The sequence below is a fragment of the Balaenoptera physalus genome (assembly GCF_965194825.1).
Source record: "Balaenoptera physalus genome assembly, chromosome: 16".
Lineage (NCBI taxonomy): Eukaryota > Metazoa > Chordata > Mammalia > Artiodactyla > Balaenopteridae > Balaenoptera > Balaenoptera physalus.
Window position 1 is genome coordinate 6,531,569 of NC_138898.1, and position 20,315 is coordinate 6,551,883.

The 20,315-nt window shown below is 44.9% G+C and overlaps 2 protein-coding genes across 2 annotated transcripts in view; one reads left to right on the top strand and one right to left on the bottom strand.

Moving 5' to 3' along the window:
- LOC309644434 (beta-1,3-galactosyl-O-glycosyl-glycoprotein beta-1,6-N-acetylglucosaminyltransferase 7) overlaps nt 1–20,315 on the top strand; it is a 400,935-nt gene that overhangs the window by 210,592 nt on the left and 170,028 nt on the right. The gene's annotated exons all lie outside the window — the stretch shown is intronic.
- Nucleotides 3,327–4,867, bottom strand: MC3R (melanocortin 3 receptor). Its single transcript, XM_082428175.1, has 2 exons — nt 4,835–4,867; nt 3,327–4,505 (listed from the first exon to the last, which is right to left on the bottom strand). The coding sequence occupies exon 2, from the start codon at nt 4,440–4,442 to the stop codon at nt 3,480–3,482; it is 963 nt and encodes a 320-aa protein (XP_082284301.1). The 5' UTR covers nt 4,443–4,505; nt 4,835–4,867; the 3' UTR covers nt 3,327–3,479.

The following is a 20,315-nucleotide window of genomic DNA, read 5'->3' on the forward strand; positions in this document are numbered from 1 at the left end:
GGGGTTGGGGACTTACTGGGGGAGATCAGATCGTTAGGGCTTTGTAGGGCAGGGTAAGGAAGTGGAATTTTATTCAAAGCCACTGAAGAGTTTTGAGCAGGAGTGTGATGTTATCTGATTTAGATCTTTAAATGGTTGCACTGACTGCTGTGTAGAGAATGGATTTTAGTGGAAGTGAGGGTGGGTAAACGTTTTCAGCCAAGGAGGCTGGAGTGGTTGTAGCCCCCAGCCCCACAGAAAAACATCACAATTAAGCTCAAAAGTTCAACTTAAATAAGGACAACAGGCAATGATTTCTAGGGGTGCTGGAAGACAACCTCTGCAGTGATTCTGCCTTGGCCATAGGGGGGTGAAAGTGAACATAACAAATGAATGAAAATCATAATGTGCTTTTATTTCCAAAAATTAAGCATTTTTGAACCTAACCGTCCCCCTGCTTAAAATGCACAGTGGGTTCCCACGTGAAGATCTGGGAAAGTGGTCATGGAGGAGACAATGACAGCCTAATGTCCAGGGTTGTTCACCCCAGAAATGGATGCACTACCACGGCTACCCACAGACTTTGGAAAAGTATAGCACGTAAAAGGATGAATTGTCTTCTTGGTTTTTATGACAGCTCGATGGACACGCTATTTTGAACATGTGGACTCGTGGTTGTAGAAATATGTATTAAAGCCTCGCTTCATAGTGATACGTGCCTCTGAGGGGACCGGGCCATGGCCCAACTATGCTGTTTCCAGGAGAAGTGCTAGGGTGTCCAGGTTGTGCTTGGGAGTCGGGGGCGGGCAGCCCAAGTTTGAATCTCCACTTCTCTGCTCGTAGCTGAGTTTCCATAGACTCCTTAACCTCCCTGAGTTTCAGATGCCTTATCTGTAAATAAGGAGGGTCCCAGTGTTTGCCTGAAGGGGTGATTGCAGGGGTCAAAGAAGCAAGTGCTTGTAAGGTACTTAGCACAGTTCCTGGCATGGGGTCAGCACTGCACACAGATGTGTATTTTTTTGGCTGTGCATTATGCTCATTTGAAAGTCCTCTGTGTCCTTGCTATTTAAAAGGTGGTCCCCAGACCAATAGCCACATCCCCTGGGAGCTTGTCAGAGTCAGAAATGCAGAATCTTAGGCTCCACTCCTGACCTGCTGAATTAGCTTTTGCACTTGAACAAGATCCCGGGTGATTCCAGCAGGCGTTTCTGTTCAGAAGCGCTGCTGTCAGCAAAAATGTACGTAGAAAGGACAGCTGGATCAGTTTTGATTATGGAAAGCTGTCGGCAGCATCGTGTTGGTGCAAAAAGACATCAGCACCAGGGCACAAAATATACAGTGACCCTAACTTAGCTGGGCATTCTTGGTCAATCATGTAACCCCTCTGGGACTAAGCTTCTTTATCTGTAAAGTGACTCACCTATTTTAGAGGTTTGTTGACAGGATAAATGAAATAATGTGAAAGCTGATATAACAGAGTGAAAAATACGTTATTTTTATCTTGTTTACATAGAAAAGGGACATCATAATTCCTATAGCTGTTAATACAATTTTCAAAGAATTCGATTCCCCATTTTCCACATTAACTTGCCTTGTGGCAGTGGACAAGACCTATTATTTGGTGTCTCGATTATAATAATGGAGTGACAGTGACCCAGGAATTTCAGTCTGGTATTTTTGTAAACTAAATGGGAGAGTTCTGTGGTTTGGCTAAAAGGCATTGCCCTAGAAAAGACCAGCAGTGTGGTTAATGAAGATGTTTATGCCATTTACAAAATAGTCACAGAATTGCAGTGTCACGTACGGCGGCCACGAGCAGAAGTCACCAGGATGCTTCCAGGTGGTGTGGTTCAATGTGACACATGTTTATCAGCCACAGAAGCCTTTTATTATGTCCAAACATCACAATCAAAGCGAGAAGCAAGTAATATTGTTTACATCAGCACAGATCAAGTACAAGAAACCCCAATATATTCCAGCACAAGAAAAATACGCAGTTGTATACCAAAGACACAGCATAGTATAAGAATTCATGGCGGGGGAGGGGGAACGTGAGGACAGCCGGAAAACACAGCTTGAGGTCCTCTGTGGTGGAAGGGGGTCTGATGGATGCACGTAGCACACGACCACGGACAGCGCTTATCAGCGAATCTTGCCCTGTGTTCACAGGAGTGAATCACTTTACTTGATACGGTATAGACCTTGATAACAGGGTCAGCCAACTTTAACACCATGTCGAGCAAAAGGAGCAGTGAACCAGAAACCATCCTCCTTAATAGATCACATCACGTAGATAAAATGTGATAGAGGCACAGTTCTTAAGAGCAAAAACAGCTTCCAAGAAAGCCACAGGAAACTCACAGACCCTAACTCTCCAAAACAACTGTCAAGCAATTTCTTGAGACACACGCCTTCCTACTCATGACTGCCTCTCTTGTTTTAAAGACAGAAAAGGAATAATAGGAAAAATTGCTTTTTTAAGATAGGGAAATGTATACTTTAAAATAGCAAGGTATCAAAATACTTTGTACACAGGTATGTTCTGATTTTCCAAAGCACTTTATCTCTCTTTCATTATTTTGAAAACTGCCCTGTGTTGAATGTATAAAAACCCAACAAGAACAACAATAACAACAAAAACAGAAGTGGGTTACATCCCCATGCTGTTTGCAGGGGGTGGAGGCTGGTGTGGGGTGTGGTCAAGAAGAGGGGCAAACAGCATAGCGTTACTTCTTCTACAAAGTCTGTTGTTTTTAGGAAATTGTTTTACCGTAAATAGAATAGTAGACTAGAAACCCAGTCTCGTATGAAATGAGAGCAAAGCCATCCAAGCAGCTGGCAGCCGGAGGTTGGTAGCCGTAACAGGTTTGCCTGGGAGAGATTCAAACCACCCTTACTGTTACTGCGAATCCTTCAGTCTGACCTGAAGCATGAGGGCATGGGTGGGAAGCCGGGTGCAGGCAGGCGTCACAGAGCCTGGGTGCGTGAAGATGAATGCAGAAAGCGCCCAGAGCAGCCTCCACGGATTTCCCCCAGTGACTATTCAGGAAATCAGAGTTTGTGACTTAACCCACACTGGCATCCTTTCAGAGAGCCTGTTCTAGACCATTTTCTCCTTTCAGAAGGCTTTCTGCAGGCTTAAAAACAAAAGACACACTGGGACTCCCCTGGTGGTCCAGTGGCTAAGACTCCATGCTCCCCATGCAGGGGGCCCGGGTTCGATCCCTGGTCAGGGAACTAACTAGATCCCACATGCTGCAACGAAGAGTTTGCGTGCTGCAACAAAGATCCTGCCTGCCGCAACTAAGACCTGGCGCGGCCAGAAAAAAGCCCCCCAAAATCCCCAAAACAACAACAACGACAACAAAAAGACACGAACGACCAAGACTGTAAACACATTTTTATGTCTCAAGTATTTTTTCCCCCTTCTTTTTGAACACTTTGACTGGATGGAGGGTCAAAAGTGATCAGACCGATAACCCTTCCTGTGGTCCTGCATCCTATGCAACGTTCACGCCATTGCAGCTGCAGAGAATCTCCTTGAAGGTGTTGCGCAGCTCCAGGCTGCGGAAGGCGTAGATGAGGGGGTCGATGATGGAGTTGCACATGATGAGGACCAGGTAGGTGTTGAAGTGGGCGGTGTAGCAGACGCAGTAGGGGTTGGTGGGGCAGGTTATGATGAGGACGAGGTGGAGAAAGAAGGGCGCCCAGCAGAAGATGAACACGCCCAGCAGGAGGGTGATGGTGACGGCCCCCGTCACGCACGAGTGCTGCTGCGGCGCCACCCCGATGGCGGGTGGCAGTGCCGCGATGCGCTTGACGTGCAGCCGGGCGAAGAGGAACATGTGCACGTAGAGGGTGCCCATGAGAAGCAGCATGGCCAGGAACATGGTGACGAGGCACACGATGACCGTCTTGCTCTCGGAGTAGACGATGAACACCACGCCGCAGACGCCGCAGCACAGCCAGATGGCCGCGATCAGGCCGAGCGCCTTCCTCACGGTCACGAGGCTGTGGTAGCGGAGCGCGTAGAAGATGCTGACGTACCTGTCGACGGCGATGGCCAGGAGGTTGCAGACGGAGGCCACCAGGGAGATGCAGATCATGGAGTCGAAGACGTTGTCCATGTGCTGGAGGAACTGGTCCTCGAAGGTCAGGTAGTCGCTGTTGACGATGGCGATCATGATGGTCTCCAGGGCGTTGGACACGCTCACCAGCATGTCGGCCACGGCCAGGCTGCAGAGGAAGAAGTACATGGGAGAGTGCAGGTTGCTGTTCCGGACCACGGCCAGGATGACCAGGATGTTCTCCATCAGGCTGGTGATGCCCAGAGCCAGGAAGACCTCAGGCTTGATGAACACCTGCTCGCAGAAGCTCCTGCCGCTCTGGTTGCTGAAGGAAGGTTGCTCTGAGCCATTAGGCAGCGTTGGCTGAGCAGGGAGCAGGCAGCACGAAGCATTCATTGCCAACAGACGGCTGATCGGAGCCGGGGCTCCAGCAGGGTCCAGAGGCTGCGGCTGCGGCTGCTGGTTACAGGAAAGGAAAGAAATCTCCCTCTAGATCCTTCTTTTGGATGCTTGTCCAGTCTAGACTTAGATTTTGTTCTTCCACAGAATAAAAGGATGAAGGGAGGGAGAGAGAGAGAGAAAGTCAGCCTGGAGACGTGCAGAGAACTTTCCTCTGCTTCTCCAGGACAAACAGTTTTATAGATACCCTGTCTTATCTCCCTCCCTTCTTACCTTCCTTCCTTCTCTCTCCCTCTCAGCCTCTCTCACATCCCCACCTGGGAATAAAAAACCAGCCACTGGCTGCTACAGTTGCAGCGGTTTTCATAGCAAGACAGAAGAAGTGGTACCTGTTGTTAGGAGTGAGGGGTGGACACTCAGTTTTTATGCATTGGCTGGAGGCAAACAATTCCTACTTAATCTTCAGCGCAGCGAAATGACCACTGAGCATCGGGGCGCCTCTCTGACTGACAGCAGTACCGGCTCCAGGGCTTGGAAAGAGATTAAAAAGCAGCCTGGTGCCCTCTGCAGGACAGGCTGCTTATCTGTTCGCTGGCTTGGCTGAGCAGTGTTTATTTGTCATGGAAATGGCCACAGCCATCCTTTCATCCATTTATTTGTTCATTCATTTTTTTTGGGGGGGGTGGGGTGGGTAGCAAACACTTACTAAGCACCTACCACGTGTCAGGTTTCTGCCCAGTGTGGGAAATTCAGTGGTGAGCAAGACAGACACGCTGTCCCTATTTCCCCCAGACTCAAGAGTCTGAGGTGGGAGATGAGAAATCAGGCAGTGATATTACAGTGTGATGAATGCTTGAATCGGGGAATGCCAGTGGGCTGAGGGAGCCTGGAGGGGGCCCCCTAACCTGGATGGTCAAAGGAAATTCCTGGAGGAAGGAGTATCTAAGCTTTGATGTCAAGGAATTAGAGGTGATACTCAGCGGTGAGTGGGGACTGGGGTCGAGGAGGTAGAAGAGGATTCTGGGCAGAGAGAATAACATGCCTACAACCTGGAGGCTACAAGCAGTGGTTCTGCACCCTGGCCGTGGGAATCATCTGTAGAATGTGGGCACGGGGATTGCACTTGACCTCCTGAATCAGAATCACCCAGGGGCAGGACCTGGGCAAGTGTGTTTTCAACTTTTGACGGGTGACGGGGGGACATAGCCAAGGTTGAGATCTACAGAAAAGCAAGCTTGGTGTTTTTGAAGAACTTTAAGTGGTTTTCTCTGGCCGGAGTGTGGAGCTGGGAGACACAACTTGAGAAATGAGGCTGCAATTATTTTTTTAAGGCGAGAGGTGCCTGGGTCTTGAAGGACAGCCACATGTGGGAGTTTGGACCGTATCCCGAAGGCTGCAGGGGCTGTGGAAGAGATGAGATGGGGTTTGCATTTTAGAAAGAGTCCTCATTGCACAGTGGAGACTGGATTGGGAGGGGATGAGCCCAGAGCCTGGGAGGCCAGGGCTGCGGAGATTCAGGGTGAGATGATGGTGGCCTGAAGCAAGGAGGTGGCCATGGGGCCATGGGAGGAGTGGACAGAGATATTTAGGACGTAGGGGCCTGGAGATTCGAGTGTGATGGTACATGGGATGGTGGGAGAGGGACAGCCCTGGGAATACCTCCGCTTCCTCCTTAAGTAACAGGGAGGATGGAGATGCCATTTGAGCAGGAAAATGTAAAAGGCAGAATTTAGCAGTTGACTTTAATGCTTAGGTCATGTCAGATGTGATGCTGCACAGGAGGACGATGTAAACTCTGGACACACTGAGTCCCGTTGCTGCCCCACCCGTCACGTACCCACACATCACTTCCGGGTGGATTGATGCTCTAACCGTCCAACTGTCATCTAACTGTGTATGTGACTGTGATTGTGACTGTGTGTGTGTATTAGATAGAAGAAACATGCATATGAAATAGAAGAAAATTTGGAATATTTATAACACGTTGGGGTGGAGAGGTCTTCTTTAGCAAGATGGGTAACCAGAAATTAAGTGTGGAAAAAAATCAACATAAACAAAGTCAGAAGACAAACAGGAAGAAGACACTTGCCATAGGCAAAGATTACTGTCTCTTCTATACAAAGAATACATTCACATTAATAAGAACAAGATGATTTACCTCTTAGAACACAGGGCAAAGGATAGGAATAGGAATTCACTGAAGAGGAAATGCAGGTGGCCAATAAACCTATGAAAAGATATTCAGCCTTCTGGGGAGTCAGGGAATGCAAATCAAAACGAGACTTCAGATTGACAAGAATGAAAAAGATATCAAATTCAGCAGAGAGCGTTGGAAGAACACTTTCATGCATTCCTAGTGTTTGGGGATAGTCTCATCATTTTCAGTTTCTACTAAAATAAAGAAATACACCTGAATATAGATCCCAGTCCGTGAACTGAGGGGGCATGAGAAACACTTCTATATATTTTCAACAAAGTGACTTCATTTCTGATGCTAAGCCACGCATGTTCCAGGTTGGGGAAAAACACAATCCTAATCCTTTTGGGGGTTTCTCTTCCTCACCCTCAGGCTCCCACCCAGAGGTGTGTTTATACTGTCCTGGTCTGTGGTTTCAGGGGCACTCATCTTACCTGTAAAGCTAAGACTACTAGGTCTTTTCCCTGCTCTCTGCTTGGCCTGGGCTGAGCACTGACCGTCTTTCTCTGCTTCTGTCCTCTGATTTTAGCATCCTTGAGAGAGAGCAAATGGGGCCTGGCACATAAAACCTGCATTCTCAGAGGTACCCTCATTGCTAATGAGTGTTGATTTGTTCTCCTGTAAACGCTTATCTCTGCTTTCCTGAGGGAGCAGCACAAATACAGCCTTACTTTTTAGTTGAATCTTCTATAAATGAATTGGCTTTATTAACAACAAGGTAAGGTAAGGAACAGGTCAAGGTACTTTGTGTGTGTGTGTGTGTGTGTCTGTGTGTTTTAAAAGAACATTCTTTCTTTGCTCTCTGCTGGAACCTCTTTTGGAAACTTAGGGTAAAATTTTGCTTCTCCAAGTCCATTTTCTTATGGTTGATTAACAAGTTGTAGCAACTGAGTCAAATTAGTGATAAAAGGCAATTTTCTGAATATAGAAGACAAATGATCCACGTTGCTCTCAGTTCTTCGAGATGCCACCACGTCTGGTCGAAGGACCAGATATGATGAATAAAAAACCCTCCATGGTGTACAAACATAATCTCTCTCTATTTCCTGGTTAAAAAAAAATCAGTCTTACTACTTTATAATTGTATTCTTTTCTTCAGTCACAAAATCGAGTGCCCTTAACCTTCCTTACCTCCTCTTGTTTCCTTTGCCTCTCTAGCACTTGAGTCCTGTGTTCTGAGTGTTTTGTTTCTGGGGGCGTTACCCTGTGGTGTTATGGGGCTGGGGTCTGCGCCACTGAGTTGCCCCACTCCAGGATGGGATGGTCTCAGGCCAGAGCTTCTCTCACTTTGCTGTGCGTCTGAACCACCCAGGGATCTCGTCAAAATGCAGATTCTGGTTCTGGAGGTCTGGGCAATGCTGCTGGCCCACAGACTATACTTTGAGTAGCAAGGAAAGAGATCTAGCCATTTTCAGACGTTGGCTGAGAAGCAGTGCTAGGAGGAGTGAGCCTCGTGTCGAGTTCATCCTGTTGGTGTGGGAGAGGACCTCCCGCATTCAAAGGGGGCCGCGGATGTCCCGGCTGCTGTGTTCATACCAGTGCCCTGGTGTGTGACCAGTGATGGTGGCCAGCGGCTCCACACGGGGAGCTGCCCAGGAGTGTAATTTGGGCATCATTCCTGTTGTATGGCCTCTAAGCTCAATGTTCTGACCTCCCCGGAGTGGCTGTGAACTGTCCAACCTCATTTAGTAAATTCCTCTTCTGTTTACATTAGCCAGAATTTAAATTGGGTTTTGTTATTTACAACCAAGAATCTGACACACTCTTACGTTCCAATTTGGGTCAGTAGGGATTGGCTACCTGGAGGTGCCAGATCCTTGGGCTCGCAGGGTTCAGCTTCCGGGAAGACACTCCCAGACTGGGTAGTCTCCCATTTTAAGGAAAATCCTTGTGAAAAATGGTGTCCAGCCCTGAATGAATTCCACTTGAGGGTGTGGTCTGATTTCCTTCATCAGCTTCTACCCCATTCTGCAGAGTTGGGGGGGGGAATAGCCTGTTCTCTCCTTTTCTCTAGAATCAGGGTTTCACACACAGAACCATGCTGCAGGCTGGGTTCTCCAGGATGGAGATGGGCGGGTGGGAGCTTTCTGGAGGCGTGCTCACCTGTGTGGGGTGGGGGAAGTAGGATGGGGCAGAGGGGGAGTTGACCTGCCTGCCATCGCAGTGCCGTCCTCAGCCAGTTCTGCAGAAGCCCTGGCGCTGGAGAGGCCCGCAGAGTTGGACTGACCCGGGTTGAGGGGCTGGTTTTTACCCCAGCATCGAGCAGTCGTCTGCGTGAGGTTCCCCTGTTCCTATGCAGCCTCACGCAGGCGCCTCTCTTCAGCTGAAGGCCAGAAGGTCTCAGAGAAGGACTCAGCTGACTGCTTTTGGCCACCAGCTCTCCCCACAGCTGAGGAAAGAGCTCTCAGTCCTGGAGGGGGACCTGGGCAGCGCACCAGCCCATCTGTCGCAGCCCCGTCTGCGGCATCTAAACGGTGCCAGATCACACCTTGATCCGTTTCCTTCAGTCAAGTCCGCTTATGGTTGAGCTCCTCAAGGAGCGTTCAAGTTCTAAAACCAGATATGAAGCGAAAATTATGGGGCGTCAGAGCCCCCCTCCCAAACCCCAGGGAGATGCTCCCGCCAGGAGAGGCCACGGGAACACAAACCAACGGAAGGAAGAGTAGATTCATGTCTTTCAGCTCATGAGCACCTGGGCTTATACTTACTGAGAGTTGCGCAGGCTAGACTCTCCCTCACTATTTAGGTGATTTCTCTTTCTCTCTCTGTAGAACATTCCAGAACACGTGGAGTTGAGTTTGCATTGTCCTGTGACTCCAACACAGTAACACTACCTTTTTTAACAGCATCCTGCCCAGGACCCTCTTCTTGTCAATAATCCTTGCGAGCTCTGCTCTTGAGGAGCCAAGAAGTGGTATATGTGGGGGATATATAATAAATATAATAGAGCATGGCAAGTGCTATAAAAATGTAGTAGTTGAGACCTGGTTAGAGGAATTAATTTTCACCATTTGACATGGTTCCTCTGTGTTCCTCTGTTACTTAGGTTGATTTTTCTCTGAGAAAAGATTTCGTAAATGGTAGGCACAACCATGGCAGTTTTCTCTTACTGAGTAAGATATAAAAACCGCAACCAGTTGTACCCTTCAGAGTCCCACGAGGCTGACCATGAAGGTTTTCTCGTTTTGCTGAATTCATAATTTAAAGGAACATTGGTTGACAAAAATAGATACGGACATCATATAAAGTGGAATGGGAGAGAAGAACATTAAGTGCTCCAAGGACAGTTGGGTTGACTGTTTTGCCACTGGAACCTTTCTCCCTGAAGCAGAGGGAGAAAAATAGTTCTCCAATGTGATCCAAACCATGTAACACGAATGTTTTCTTTGCTAGAAATGGCTTTTTTAAAAAGCCAAGGCTTTTATGGAAAACATTCTTTTCAAAGAAAAAAAAAAAAAACTGAGTTCCTGGTGGATGATGAATTGTCTAGGTTTTGCCTTGAATGTGCCCACACTTTTCTGAGAATTGAGATTTGCCCAGTGGAGAGCACTCAAGTGGCAGCTGTAACGTGATAGGCTTGACTTAGTGTCCAGGTTGGTGCATTCAACGTGAGCACGTGATGCCTGAGAACAAGGTGTGAAGGCTGAGTGCCGGTCTGGCTCGCCGTGCTGTCCTTCAGATGTCGCCGTGGGCTAGCATCTGCAGAACGTGTGCTCCCAACCTTTGCTTTCCTGGTGCTTCTACGCTCATCCACGTCCATTGGCTTTCTTCCTTTTGATGATCAGTGGCGTGTTTTGCTGGGTAACACGTCACAAGATGATGTGATGAAATGCCAAATGCTATTCATTCAATCACATTCCTAAAGGGAGAAATTACATTTCCGGGAGGTTTTCCAGAAGTCAAACTTCAGCATGTATTTTAGCTCTATATTAAATTGTAAACTATTGCCTTTGTTGGTACTGAAATATTATCTAACTAAACCCCTGCTGCCATTCATTTATTTGGTCATTCATTCACGTACTCATTCATTCATCCAGTTGTGCACACATCATTCACTGGATCATTCACTCATTCATCGCGTCATTTGTTTGTCATATATTTATTCATTTGGTCTCTACTATGAACTGAATTGTGTTTTCCCAAAATTCATATGTTGAAGCCCTAACCCCTCAAAGTGACTGGGTCTGGAGATGGTTTTTAGGAGGTAATTAAGGTTAAATGAGGTCCTAAGAGTGGGGCCCTAATTCTATAGGACTGCGGCCTTATAAGAAGAAGAAATCTCTCTCTCTCTTGCTCTCAATCTCTTTTTCTCTGTGAGGACACAGCAAGAAGGTGGCTGTCTGCAAATCAGACGAAGTTTCTCTCACCGGACATGGTGCTGGCACCCTGATCTTGGACTTCCAGCTACCAGAACTGTGAGAAAAATAAACTTCTGTTTTTAAGTCATCCAGGCTGTAGCCTGAACCATAGCAGCCTGAGCTGACTAATACAGTCTCTCATTCATTCAACAAACATTTACTCAGTGTGTGTCAGGCACTATATGAGACACTAGAGATGAAATGACAGGCCTGGTCATTGGAACATTCCCTATTGTGTGCCTACCAACAACTATCCCCTCTTGTTTCTGGTAGCAGAAACCAGACTTTGTGTTGGTGGCAATGTGCCCAATCTCAGGGAATAAATCATAACTGTTCTAAACCTGTCACGGCAATCCTACTCCCCTTTCTTCTTTAATGGTCAAAGTGTGGTCATGTGACCCAACTCTAGTCTATGAGACATAAGGGGAAGTTGTCTAGGGGCTACTGGTAACTATTTTCCTTTTTGAAAAGAGAAAAGCACGTAAGAAGAAAGACTTTTGCCCCTCCTAACTTGCTTTCTGCTTGAGATACATTTTGGTGAAGATACAATGTCTGGAGCTAGGGCAGCCATATTGTAACCATGAGGGGAGAGAAAGACAATGCTGACCTGCAATCATTGAACCACTGAACCTATAAGCTTTTGTTAAGTAACATAATTGCTGTTTCATCTGAGCCTATTAGTAGGCTATTATGTTATTTGTGGCCAAAAGCATCCTTACTGGTACAATCTCTGCCCTCAAGGAGCTTATAGTCTGACAAGGTGAACAGACTCTTAGACACTGACAAGATAACATCATAAGTCTTTTAACAGAGGGATATACAAAGTGATATGTAAACACATTGTGTCATAAAACCACAAGGTTCTTTTCATCCATTAACCTTTTTTGAGGAGTGATATTAAAAGGTATGCCATTTCTTATCTCTAATGTCACTTCCTCAAGATGACCAAGATTCTCTTTTTAAAGAAAGACAGACCACATCCTACTTTGGGGGCAAAAGAGGAGGTCAATACTATGTAATGTTTAAAGAAGACTGTTTGGGTTCCAGTCTTGCCCTTCCCCCCACCGCTTGTACTACCTGTGGGATCTTGACCAAGTTTCTAAAACCCCAGTTTCATCATCTGTAAAAGGGGATAATGCTAGGACCTAGCTAAGGTACCTGGAACCTAGTAATCTCTCAATAACTACTGGTGGTGGTTGTTTGCCAGACTTCCTTGGTTTCTGTGCATGCCCATCCCTTGCGGGGTAGCCTTCAGAAGAACGTTTTATCTTAGAAAAATCTATAGATGAGTTTAAGGAAGGCTGACATCTTCATAATGTTGAGACTTCTCACCTAAAAGAATAGGCTTTACTTTTTTTCCTTTTTATGTCTTAATAAAGTGAAAACATTTTCTTTATATTTCTTAAATTCCTCCCCATGTATTATATGTTTGCTGCTGATACTGCTAGGGTAAATGGGGTATTTTCCTCCATTTATTTTCTGTACTAGGTTAATTCCACTTCAAGTTGTCTGAGAACTCTGATGATGCAGTCAAATGGTTAAAAGTCAGAATCCTGAAATGACCCAAACCACGGACTCCAAGCTGGTTTGAGCAGAGCTGCTTTGCTGCATCCAGTCTCCAAAGACTTCTTTCCATAACGTGGCTCCAACTCTCATAGCAGTCTGCTTTACTCAGAGGGGCAGGCGGGGAGCCAGGATTCGTTACCTGTGAAATGGGGCCAATAACCCCTCACTCTCAGGTTGTTGGAGATGACGTTAAGCACCAAGCACAATGTCTGGCGTGTTGTTGATGCTAAATTAATGGTTAAAAGTGCAGGTTCTGAGTTCAGATCATATGGGTTCAAATTCCTGCAACCAGACATCTCCTAGCTGTGTGTCCTTAGGCAAATGACTTAACCTTGCTGAATCTCAGTTATTTTATCTGTGAAATGAAGATAACAATAGTATGGGCTTTTGGGGCAGCTGTGGGAGTCACATGACAATCCTTACACAGGGCTTATCGAGGCCCCAGTGTGTGTCGAGTGCCAGGTGAATAAGCTTCCTTGCCTTGGCCACTCCTGAGTCCTAAGGTCACTGAATGAGTGAAGGAAAGAACAAAGGAGTGAAAATATTAAACTGAAATAATACAATAGTCTCTGAATAAAACCTGAATCCATAGCTATCAGCTTTGAGTCTCTGTTACGAAATTCTAAAAGGAGATCAAGACCAGTGTTCTTTTTTTTTTTCTTTTTTAAGACCAGTGTTCGTAACGGGAGTCTGTTTTGCACCCAGGGGAACATTTGTCAATGTCTGGAGACACGTTTGGTTGTCACAACTAGGTGAGTGTGTTACTGGCGTCTAGGGGGCAGAGGCCAGGGATGCTGCTACAACACACAGAACAGCCCCCGCTGGAGAGGATTATCCAGCTCCAAACGTCAGTCGTGCTGAGGTTGAGAAACCCAGGTCTAGGCATGGAATTATTTCTGGTCCCTTAGGGTTATCAGATAGTCAGATCATCTGGTGTTGGGTAAGGTCATCTGATCTCAGAAATTCCTGGCGATAACTAGCAATTTCTCAAACTATAAAGCAAGTAGCAGGTGCCTATAGGTCCCCAAAGATGCTTTGTTTCCTCTTCGACTTGCTAATTTTCTAGATGCCCTGGTGGTAATGTACTGGTTCAACTTCTCCTCGGTTCAAATATTCCTTAAGCCTAGGATTAGCTGTAATTAAAACCCAAGGAGATTGACGCTTTTCCCTTTGAGAAAAAGCTCGTGAGATGAATGATTCACCCTTCCCAATGAACCCTCGACTCCCTGTGATTTTCCTTTTTGCTTCCACTGACTTTGCTATTCCCTCTTATTCACTGCTTCCATTGTTTCCCAGTCTCCACTGATAGCTAAATTGTTGGAGAGCAGCAGGCAGGGCTCCTCACAGCCTAGAGAATCTTTCCAGCTGGGGAACTTCAAGCGGATGAGGCTGTTGAAGTAGCCAGCGAGTGACACCACCAATGAAGCTCACCTTTAAATTTTAAATGATGCTCAGAATGCAGGGACTAAAGTGACGCACATGTTTTGATTCATCAAATACATTCTCGACAGTAGTCTAAGATCAAACAGACACATGATGGCAGGGACGGCTGGCTTGCCTCCCTCGATATCTACTCTCCACCATTCCGTGATAACAGCGAGATTACACATGGTGACCCAGAGCAGATACTCTGTTCTCAGCCCTCCTTGCAGCTACGTGTGTCCGTGTGGCTAAATTCTGGCCAATAGGATGAGAATGCAAGCTTTGTGTGGCAGCTTTCAACAACACTCCCTAAGGAGAGCTTACCTCTGCCCTTATCTCTGTCCTTTGTTCTTTCTTCCATCCTGCTCTCTGAAGATATCTGTGATGGCTGGAGCTCCAGCCAGCATCTTGGCCCATGAGAACTAGTGCTACAATCCAGGGATAATGATTTGGAAAGAACTTGGAAGCCCTGGATTGGCTGCCTCTGGACTTTTACCTGAGAGTGAGAACAGTTCTATTTGTTCAAAGCCACCATTAGTCACCCTCAGTAAATGTCATCCTCACTGATACCAGGATAATGCAGCTACAGCTCTCATCTTGATTTCTGTACTAGAGAATGTATTTTCTTTCGTGAGAAGTCTTCTGAATTTAAGAAGTGGGTTTCAGAGGCTTAGGAATGTTGTCCATGGAAAGTGCCTGTGAGATGGCAGAGAATGGGGAGATTTTATACTCTACACATGGTAGATACTCAAAAAATGTGTTAATTCAGTGAATGGTGTAGCGTGATGAAGCTCATCATTTATGAGCTGGAACTCTGCTAGGCTCAGGCAGGGCTGGAGTCAAAAAAGCCCTTGTTCTTGAGAAGAAGGTGTCTCAGTGAGAGTCTTCTAGCCAATCCCACTCGATTTACTCAACAACGACTTGCACAAAGGAAGGATGAGTTGGCCAGATGCGCCATGACTTCCTTTGGTCTTTGCCAACTTTTCCTTGAAATAAACGTTGGTGCACATTCGCCTGCCTGCTTATACATTTAACTCCATTTCCTCTCTTCAGCTCTTCCCAGGGGAGAGTTCTGACACGAGGATGAGGAGGTGGGTCTCAGAAAATTGAGACTGAGCATCCTGGGCACTTTGCCTCTGGAGCAAGTGGCAGGAAATAGGAAACATCCATCCAACATGCTGCGTGTCCCTTATGTTGACCTCAACGAGGCTCCAGCCATTTGTGGGTTTTGTAAAAGCCCAAGAACCCAGCAACAAGGGGCTTGTAATTGGTATCGGGGATTTTGTTCTAAGTAGCCACTTATCTCATTAATTCATGCTAAGAGTCCTTTGAAACAAGAGCTTCAATTTTATTGGAATGTCCTATAATTTCTGCATTATTTTTAAAAGGAGAAACATGCACGAGTTGGCAGGTTTCTCCCTCTTGCAATTACCATGGAACCCTCTTCTTTTTCTTTAAAAGCTCAAAAATTGTAACAGGAAATAGGATTAAATGAATAAATTCCAAGGCACTGAGAAGACGCTAGACACCCCTTTTGAACAATCTGGCCAGACTTTCAGTGGATGTAATGAACATGTGCCCTCTGTCTAAGAAGTTATTTTTCAGTTCTACTCCGAGTCGTCCAATTTTTCGTGTTCTTTCTGGGTTCATTTTGCATCTAGATGTCTTGTCCACATGAGTTTACTCCACTGAGGGATGTTTAATTTTTTTCTATTTGTAAATTGATTTATATTTATTGTAGAAAAACAACAATGCAGAAAAGCTTAAGGAAGAGATAAAATAAGTTATAGTACTGCTACCTTCTTTTTTTTTTTTTCTTTTAACATCTTTATTGGAGTATAATTGCTTTACAATGGTGTGTTAGTTTCTGCTTTATAACAAAGTGAATCAGTTATACATATACATATATCCCCATATCTCTTCCCTCTTGCGTCTCCCTCCCTCCCACCCTCCCTATCCCACCCCTCTAGGTGGTCACAGAGCACTGAGCTGATCTCCCTGTGCTATGCGGCTGCTTCCCACTAGCTATCTATTTTACATTTGCTAGTGTATATATGTCCATGCCACTCTCTCACTTTGCCCCAGCTTACCCTTCCCCCTCCCCGGATCCTCAAGTCCATTCTCTAGTAGGTCTGCGTCTTTATTCCTGTCTTGCCCCTAGGTTCTTCATGACCATTTTTTTTAGATTCCATATATATGTGTTAGCATATGGTATTTGTTTTTCTCTTTCTGACTTACTTCACTCTGTATGACAGACTCTAGGTCCATCCACCTCACTACAAATAACTCAATTTCGTTTCTTTTTATGTCTGAGGAATATTCCATTGTATATATGTGCCACATCTTCTTTATCCATTCATCTGTTGATGGACACTTAGGTTGCTTCCATGTCCTGGCTATTGTAAATAGAGCTGCAGTGAACATTGTGGTACATGACTCTTTTTGAATTATGGTTTTCTCAGGGTATATGTCCAGTAGTGGGATTGCTGGGTCGTATGGTAGTTCTATTTTTAGTTACTGCTACCTTCTTTATGATATCTTCTTTTTAGTCTTGATTTTATGAAAAACAAGATATGTTTGTGACTAGAATTTATACCCCTTCCTTGAGTTTTTCTCCTGCTTTTCCCTCATTAAAGTAGGTGCAGGGCCTGATCTTCTGTAACTGGGAGGGGGGCCTGTAGCAGGGGCAGGGCAGCAGGCTGAAGCTGCCTACAAGACCTTCCTTTGCTGTCTTTATTTCCTGGGGCTACTGAGTGATTAGCCCCAGGGTTCCCAGAACGACCCCAACCTGAGCTCCACCTGGGCTGTACCAGGCAGGTATGGTAAGGCCTCCTAGGGCGGTGCATACTGTAATATGCACATGAATGACCTAGGGGTCTGGTTGAAATGCAGATTCTGATCCAGTGGTACCCAATGATGCCCATGCTGCTGGTTCAGACCACACCTGGAGTGGCAGGCCCTACGGAGTGTCCAGGTTGCTTTTGGGGATTTTAGCATAAGTGTCTGCCAGACTTGTAACCTTTACTGGTCAGAAAGACCAGAGCAGCAGATCTGGCAGAACCACAGGGCCTTGGCAATGGGCATTTTGGGACCCTTGCTATGCACACATGAGCAAAGACACTGGGATCCTGGGTGAGAACCTTGACTAAACCCTGGAGGGTAGGAAGAGGAAGGGCCGAGCCTGACTGAGGCCGAATTTCTTAACCCCTTTGCAGGATTGGGGCTCAGAAGTAAAATCAAGTTGATTTATGAAAAATAAAGAAGTGTGCACTTTCTTGCACACATGAATTTGTGGGCTGAAAAATTTCATATTCTATCATAATGTACATTTAAAGAAGTTTGCAGCATGCTGCATATGCAGTTTTAAAATCTTTTTTGCTTCCACTTAGGATATCATGAACATTTTCCCAACTCATGAAATATTCTCTGAAAATAACACACCTTTAACAATTCCATTCTAAGACAGTGAGGACCTGGCCCATTGTGTTCAGTGCTGTGTCTTCAGTATTCAGCACAGTGCCTGGCATGGGGTAGAGGCTCAGGAATTATTTTTTCATTCACTCAGGTGTAGACATACCCTGATGGATGATTTCTCTGCTGTTGGCCACTTAGCTTGCTTTCAGGTTTATAGATCATGTTGTGGTAGACATTTTAGGTGAAAACCTTTGTCCACACTCGTAACTGTTTCCTTAGATACCTGTAGAAGTCAGTGAATTCACTGGCCAGTGAATACGCAGAATTAAAATATTCTGGATAGGGACTTCCCTGGTGGTCCAGCAGTTAAGACTCTGTGCTTCCAATGCAGGGGACATGGGTTCGATCCCTGGTCGGGGAACTAAGATCCCACATGCTGCGTGGCGCAGTGAAATTAAAAAAAAAAAAATTCTGGATATTTATGGAAAAATTGCTGTTTAGAAATATTATACCGGTTTCCACTTTCATCAGCAATGCCTGAGGGTGCCCATTTTATCATGCTTTTGCCAATGCTGGGATCATCATTCAGAAAAAAATCTTGCTAGGCCTAAATTATCTTATTTTTGTTTTAATGAACATTTCTTTGATTATTAGTGATGCAGAGCAGTTTTTTTACGGGGGGTGCCCATTGATCTTTGCATATCTTCTTTAGTAAATTGGGCTGATTGGGTCTTTGTCCATTTTTCTGTTGCCTACAGTAGCATATTTTAACTGGAGAGGTGAATTTAGTTCATCTTTACGTTTCTGATAAAACCCTTGCTTATTGTTCTGCTAAAACCCACAGAATACAGACATAAACTTAACTGACGATGTAGGTTCTTCTTAAAATCTACTCCAAGGGTTAAACCGATGAAATACTTGAATTACAGCTCTTAAGTTTCTAAAGGGTTAGCCCAGCACACTGAAATAAGAACTTAGATATTGAAGATAAAGGTGGAATTTTTCTCTATGAGGTGGCGCCATCTAGTGGTGCTTGAAGACAGTGCAGGAACAAAAACTGCATTCGGAATTAAAATGAGTGGAGCTCATTTAACTTTGCCATCTCTAGTCCAGGCTACCCTCCGTTTTTACCTGATTGTTGATACAGCCTCCCAACTGGACTCTCCATCTTCATTCTTTCCCTCCTTATTCCATCCTTTACTTTGCAGTCAGAGTGGTTGTTTTAAAGTTGTAAATCTGTGTCAGTTCTGTTTAAATCATCCAATCATCACTGTCCTTATGATAAAGCTTAATCCCTTAACCTGGTTTATGAAGCCCTCCAAGATCTAGGTCAGGGTTTGACAAAATATCTTTTGTAAAGATAGTAAATCTTTTGGATTTTGTGGGCTTACAGTCTTTGCTGTGACCTCTCAGCTCTGCCCGCGGGGCTCCTGATTGCCCTATGGACCACCAGCTTTCCCTCAACCTTTGTATTTTGTGCTGTCTGGTTGCTCTGAAGTTCATGGTGCTTCCTAGTCAGGCGTTAAAAGACCCACATGTGTCCTTGGTCAGTTATGAGACAAAGGGGCCCATGAGCTGGTTTGGGGGTAAGGGTTAAAAAAAAGTATGCAGTCTATGGAGGCTTATCTAGTTTCCTCAAATGGCAAGCTTTGCGCACTATTCCTCTGCATGATTATGCGCAGACCCACTAACACTTGTGGGATTCAGGCCAAGAGTTCAAATGGAGGTCCACCCGCTAGATGTCTCAATGTTGAAAGTATAGAAATCAAGCTCATAACTGCTAACTAAAATAAGCTCTGTCCTGCCACCTTGACGTATATACTTTAACAGCAATAATTACAAACAAATATAAAACTAATATTCAGTACTAAAAAACCAAAACTCAGGTTTCATGTGACCAAGTTGGCAAATTAATAAAGATGATAAAATATTATTGTGATTGTTTGGATGTTCTCTCCATGAGCTGGCAACATTTGAGGATTGAGTAATAAAGATAGATGTACTCATATTTATTCCACAAAGTTTATTTTGCCTTCTTTTCAGCCAAGCTATTAATTATGTTGCTGAAATGAAGATTTTTCATGTAACTTATGTTTTATTGACAGTAATGACAGGCAGTGCGATTCAAAGTGTGATTCCAGGCCCCCCTGTGGAAGAGACTTATGTCTGAACGGTTTCCAGTGGATGATGGTATAAGATAAATAAGATAAAAGCTCACTCTCAATTTCTGTGCCAATCTTCCACACTTACTGTTAACAAACAGTACAGACGAGCTGTGCCCACACTTTGAGAATCATGGAAGGAAGTTTAAAAAGTACTTTATAAACCAAAGTGTAGCAAACTATATTTTCATAAAATACATTAAGTAAAACCTAAGAAGTTTATATATATTCTAAAAGTTACTTTCCTTTCAAAACATTAACACTATCTACTCAAACAAAAAGCAACTAAAAATCCTAATGAATGAAAATGATCATTTTAAACAAAATTATTTAAATAAAGCTGACATTTAAAATTTGAGCATCTAAAAGTATATATATGGAATCTAAAAAAAAATGGTACTGATGAACCTAGTTGCAGGGCAGGAATAAAGAGGTAGACATAGAAAACGGACTTGAGGACATGGGGTGGGAGGGCGAAGTGAGAGTAGCGTCCACATATGTACACTACCGGATGTAAAATAGTTAGCTAGTGGGAAACAGCTGCATAGCACAGGGAGATCGGCTCTGTGCTTTGCGATGACCTAGAGGGGTGGGATAGGGAGGACGGGAGGGAGGCTCAAGAGAGAGGGGATATGGGGACGTGTGTATGCATGTGGCTGATTTGCTTTGTTATGCAACAGAAACACAGTATTGTGAAGCAATTATACTCCAATAAGGATCTATTTAAAAAAAAATAAAATTTGAGCATCTA

Excerpts from the sequence above, each read along its gene's own strand:
- MC3R (XM_082428175.1), bottom strand. The coding sequence starts at position 4,442 with ATGAATGCTTCGTGCTGCCTGCTCCCTGCTCAGCCAACGCTGCCTAAT.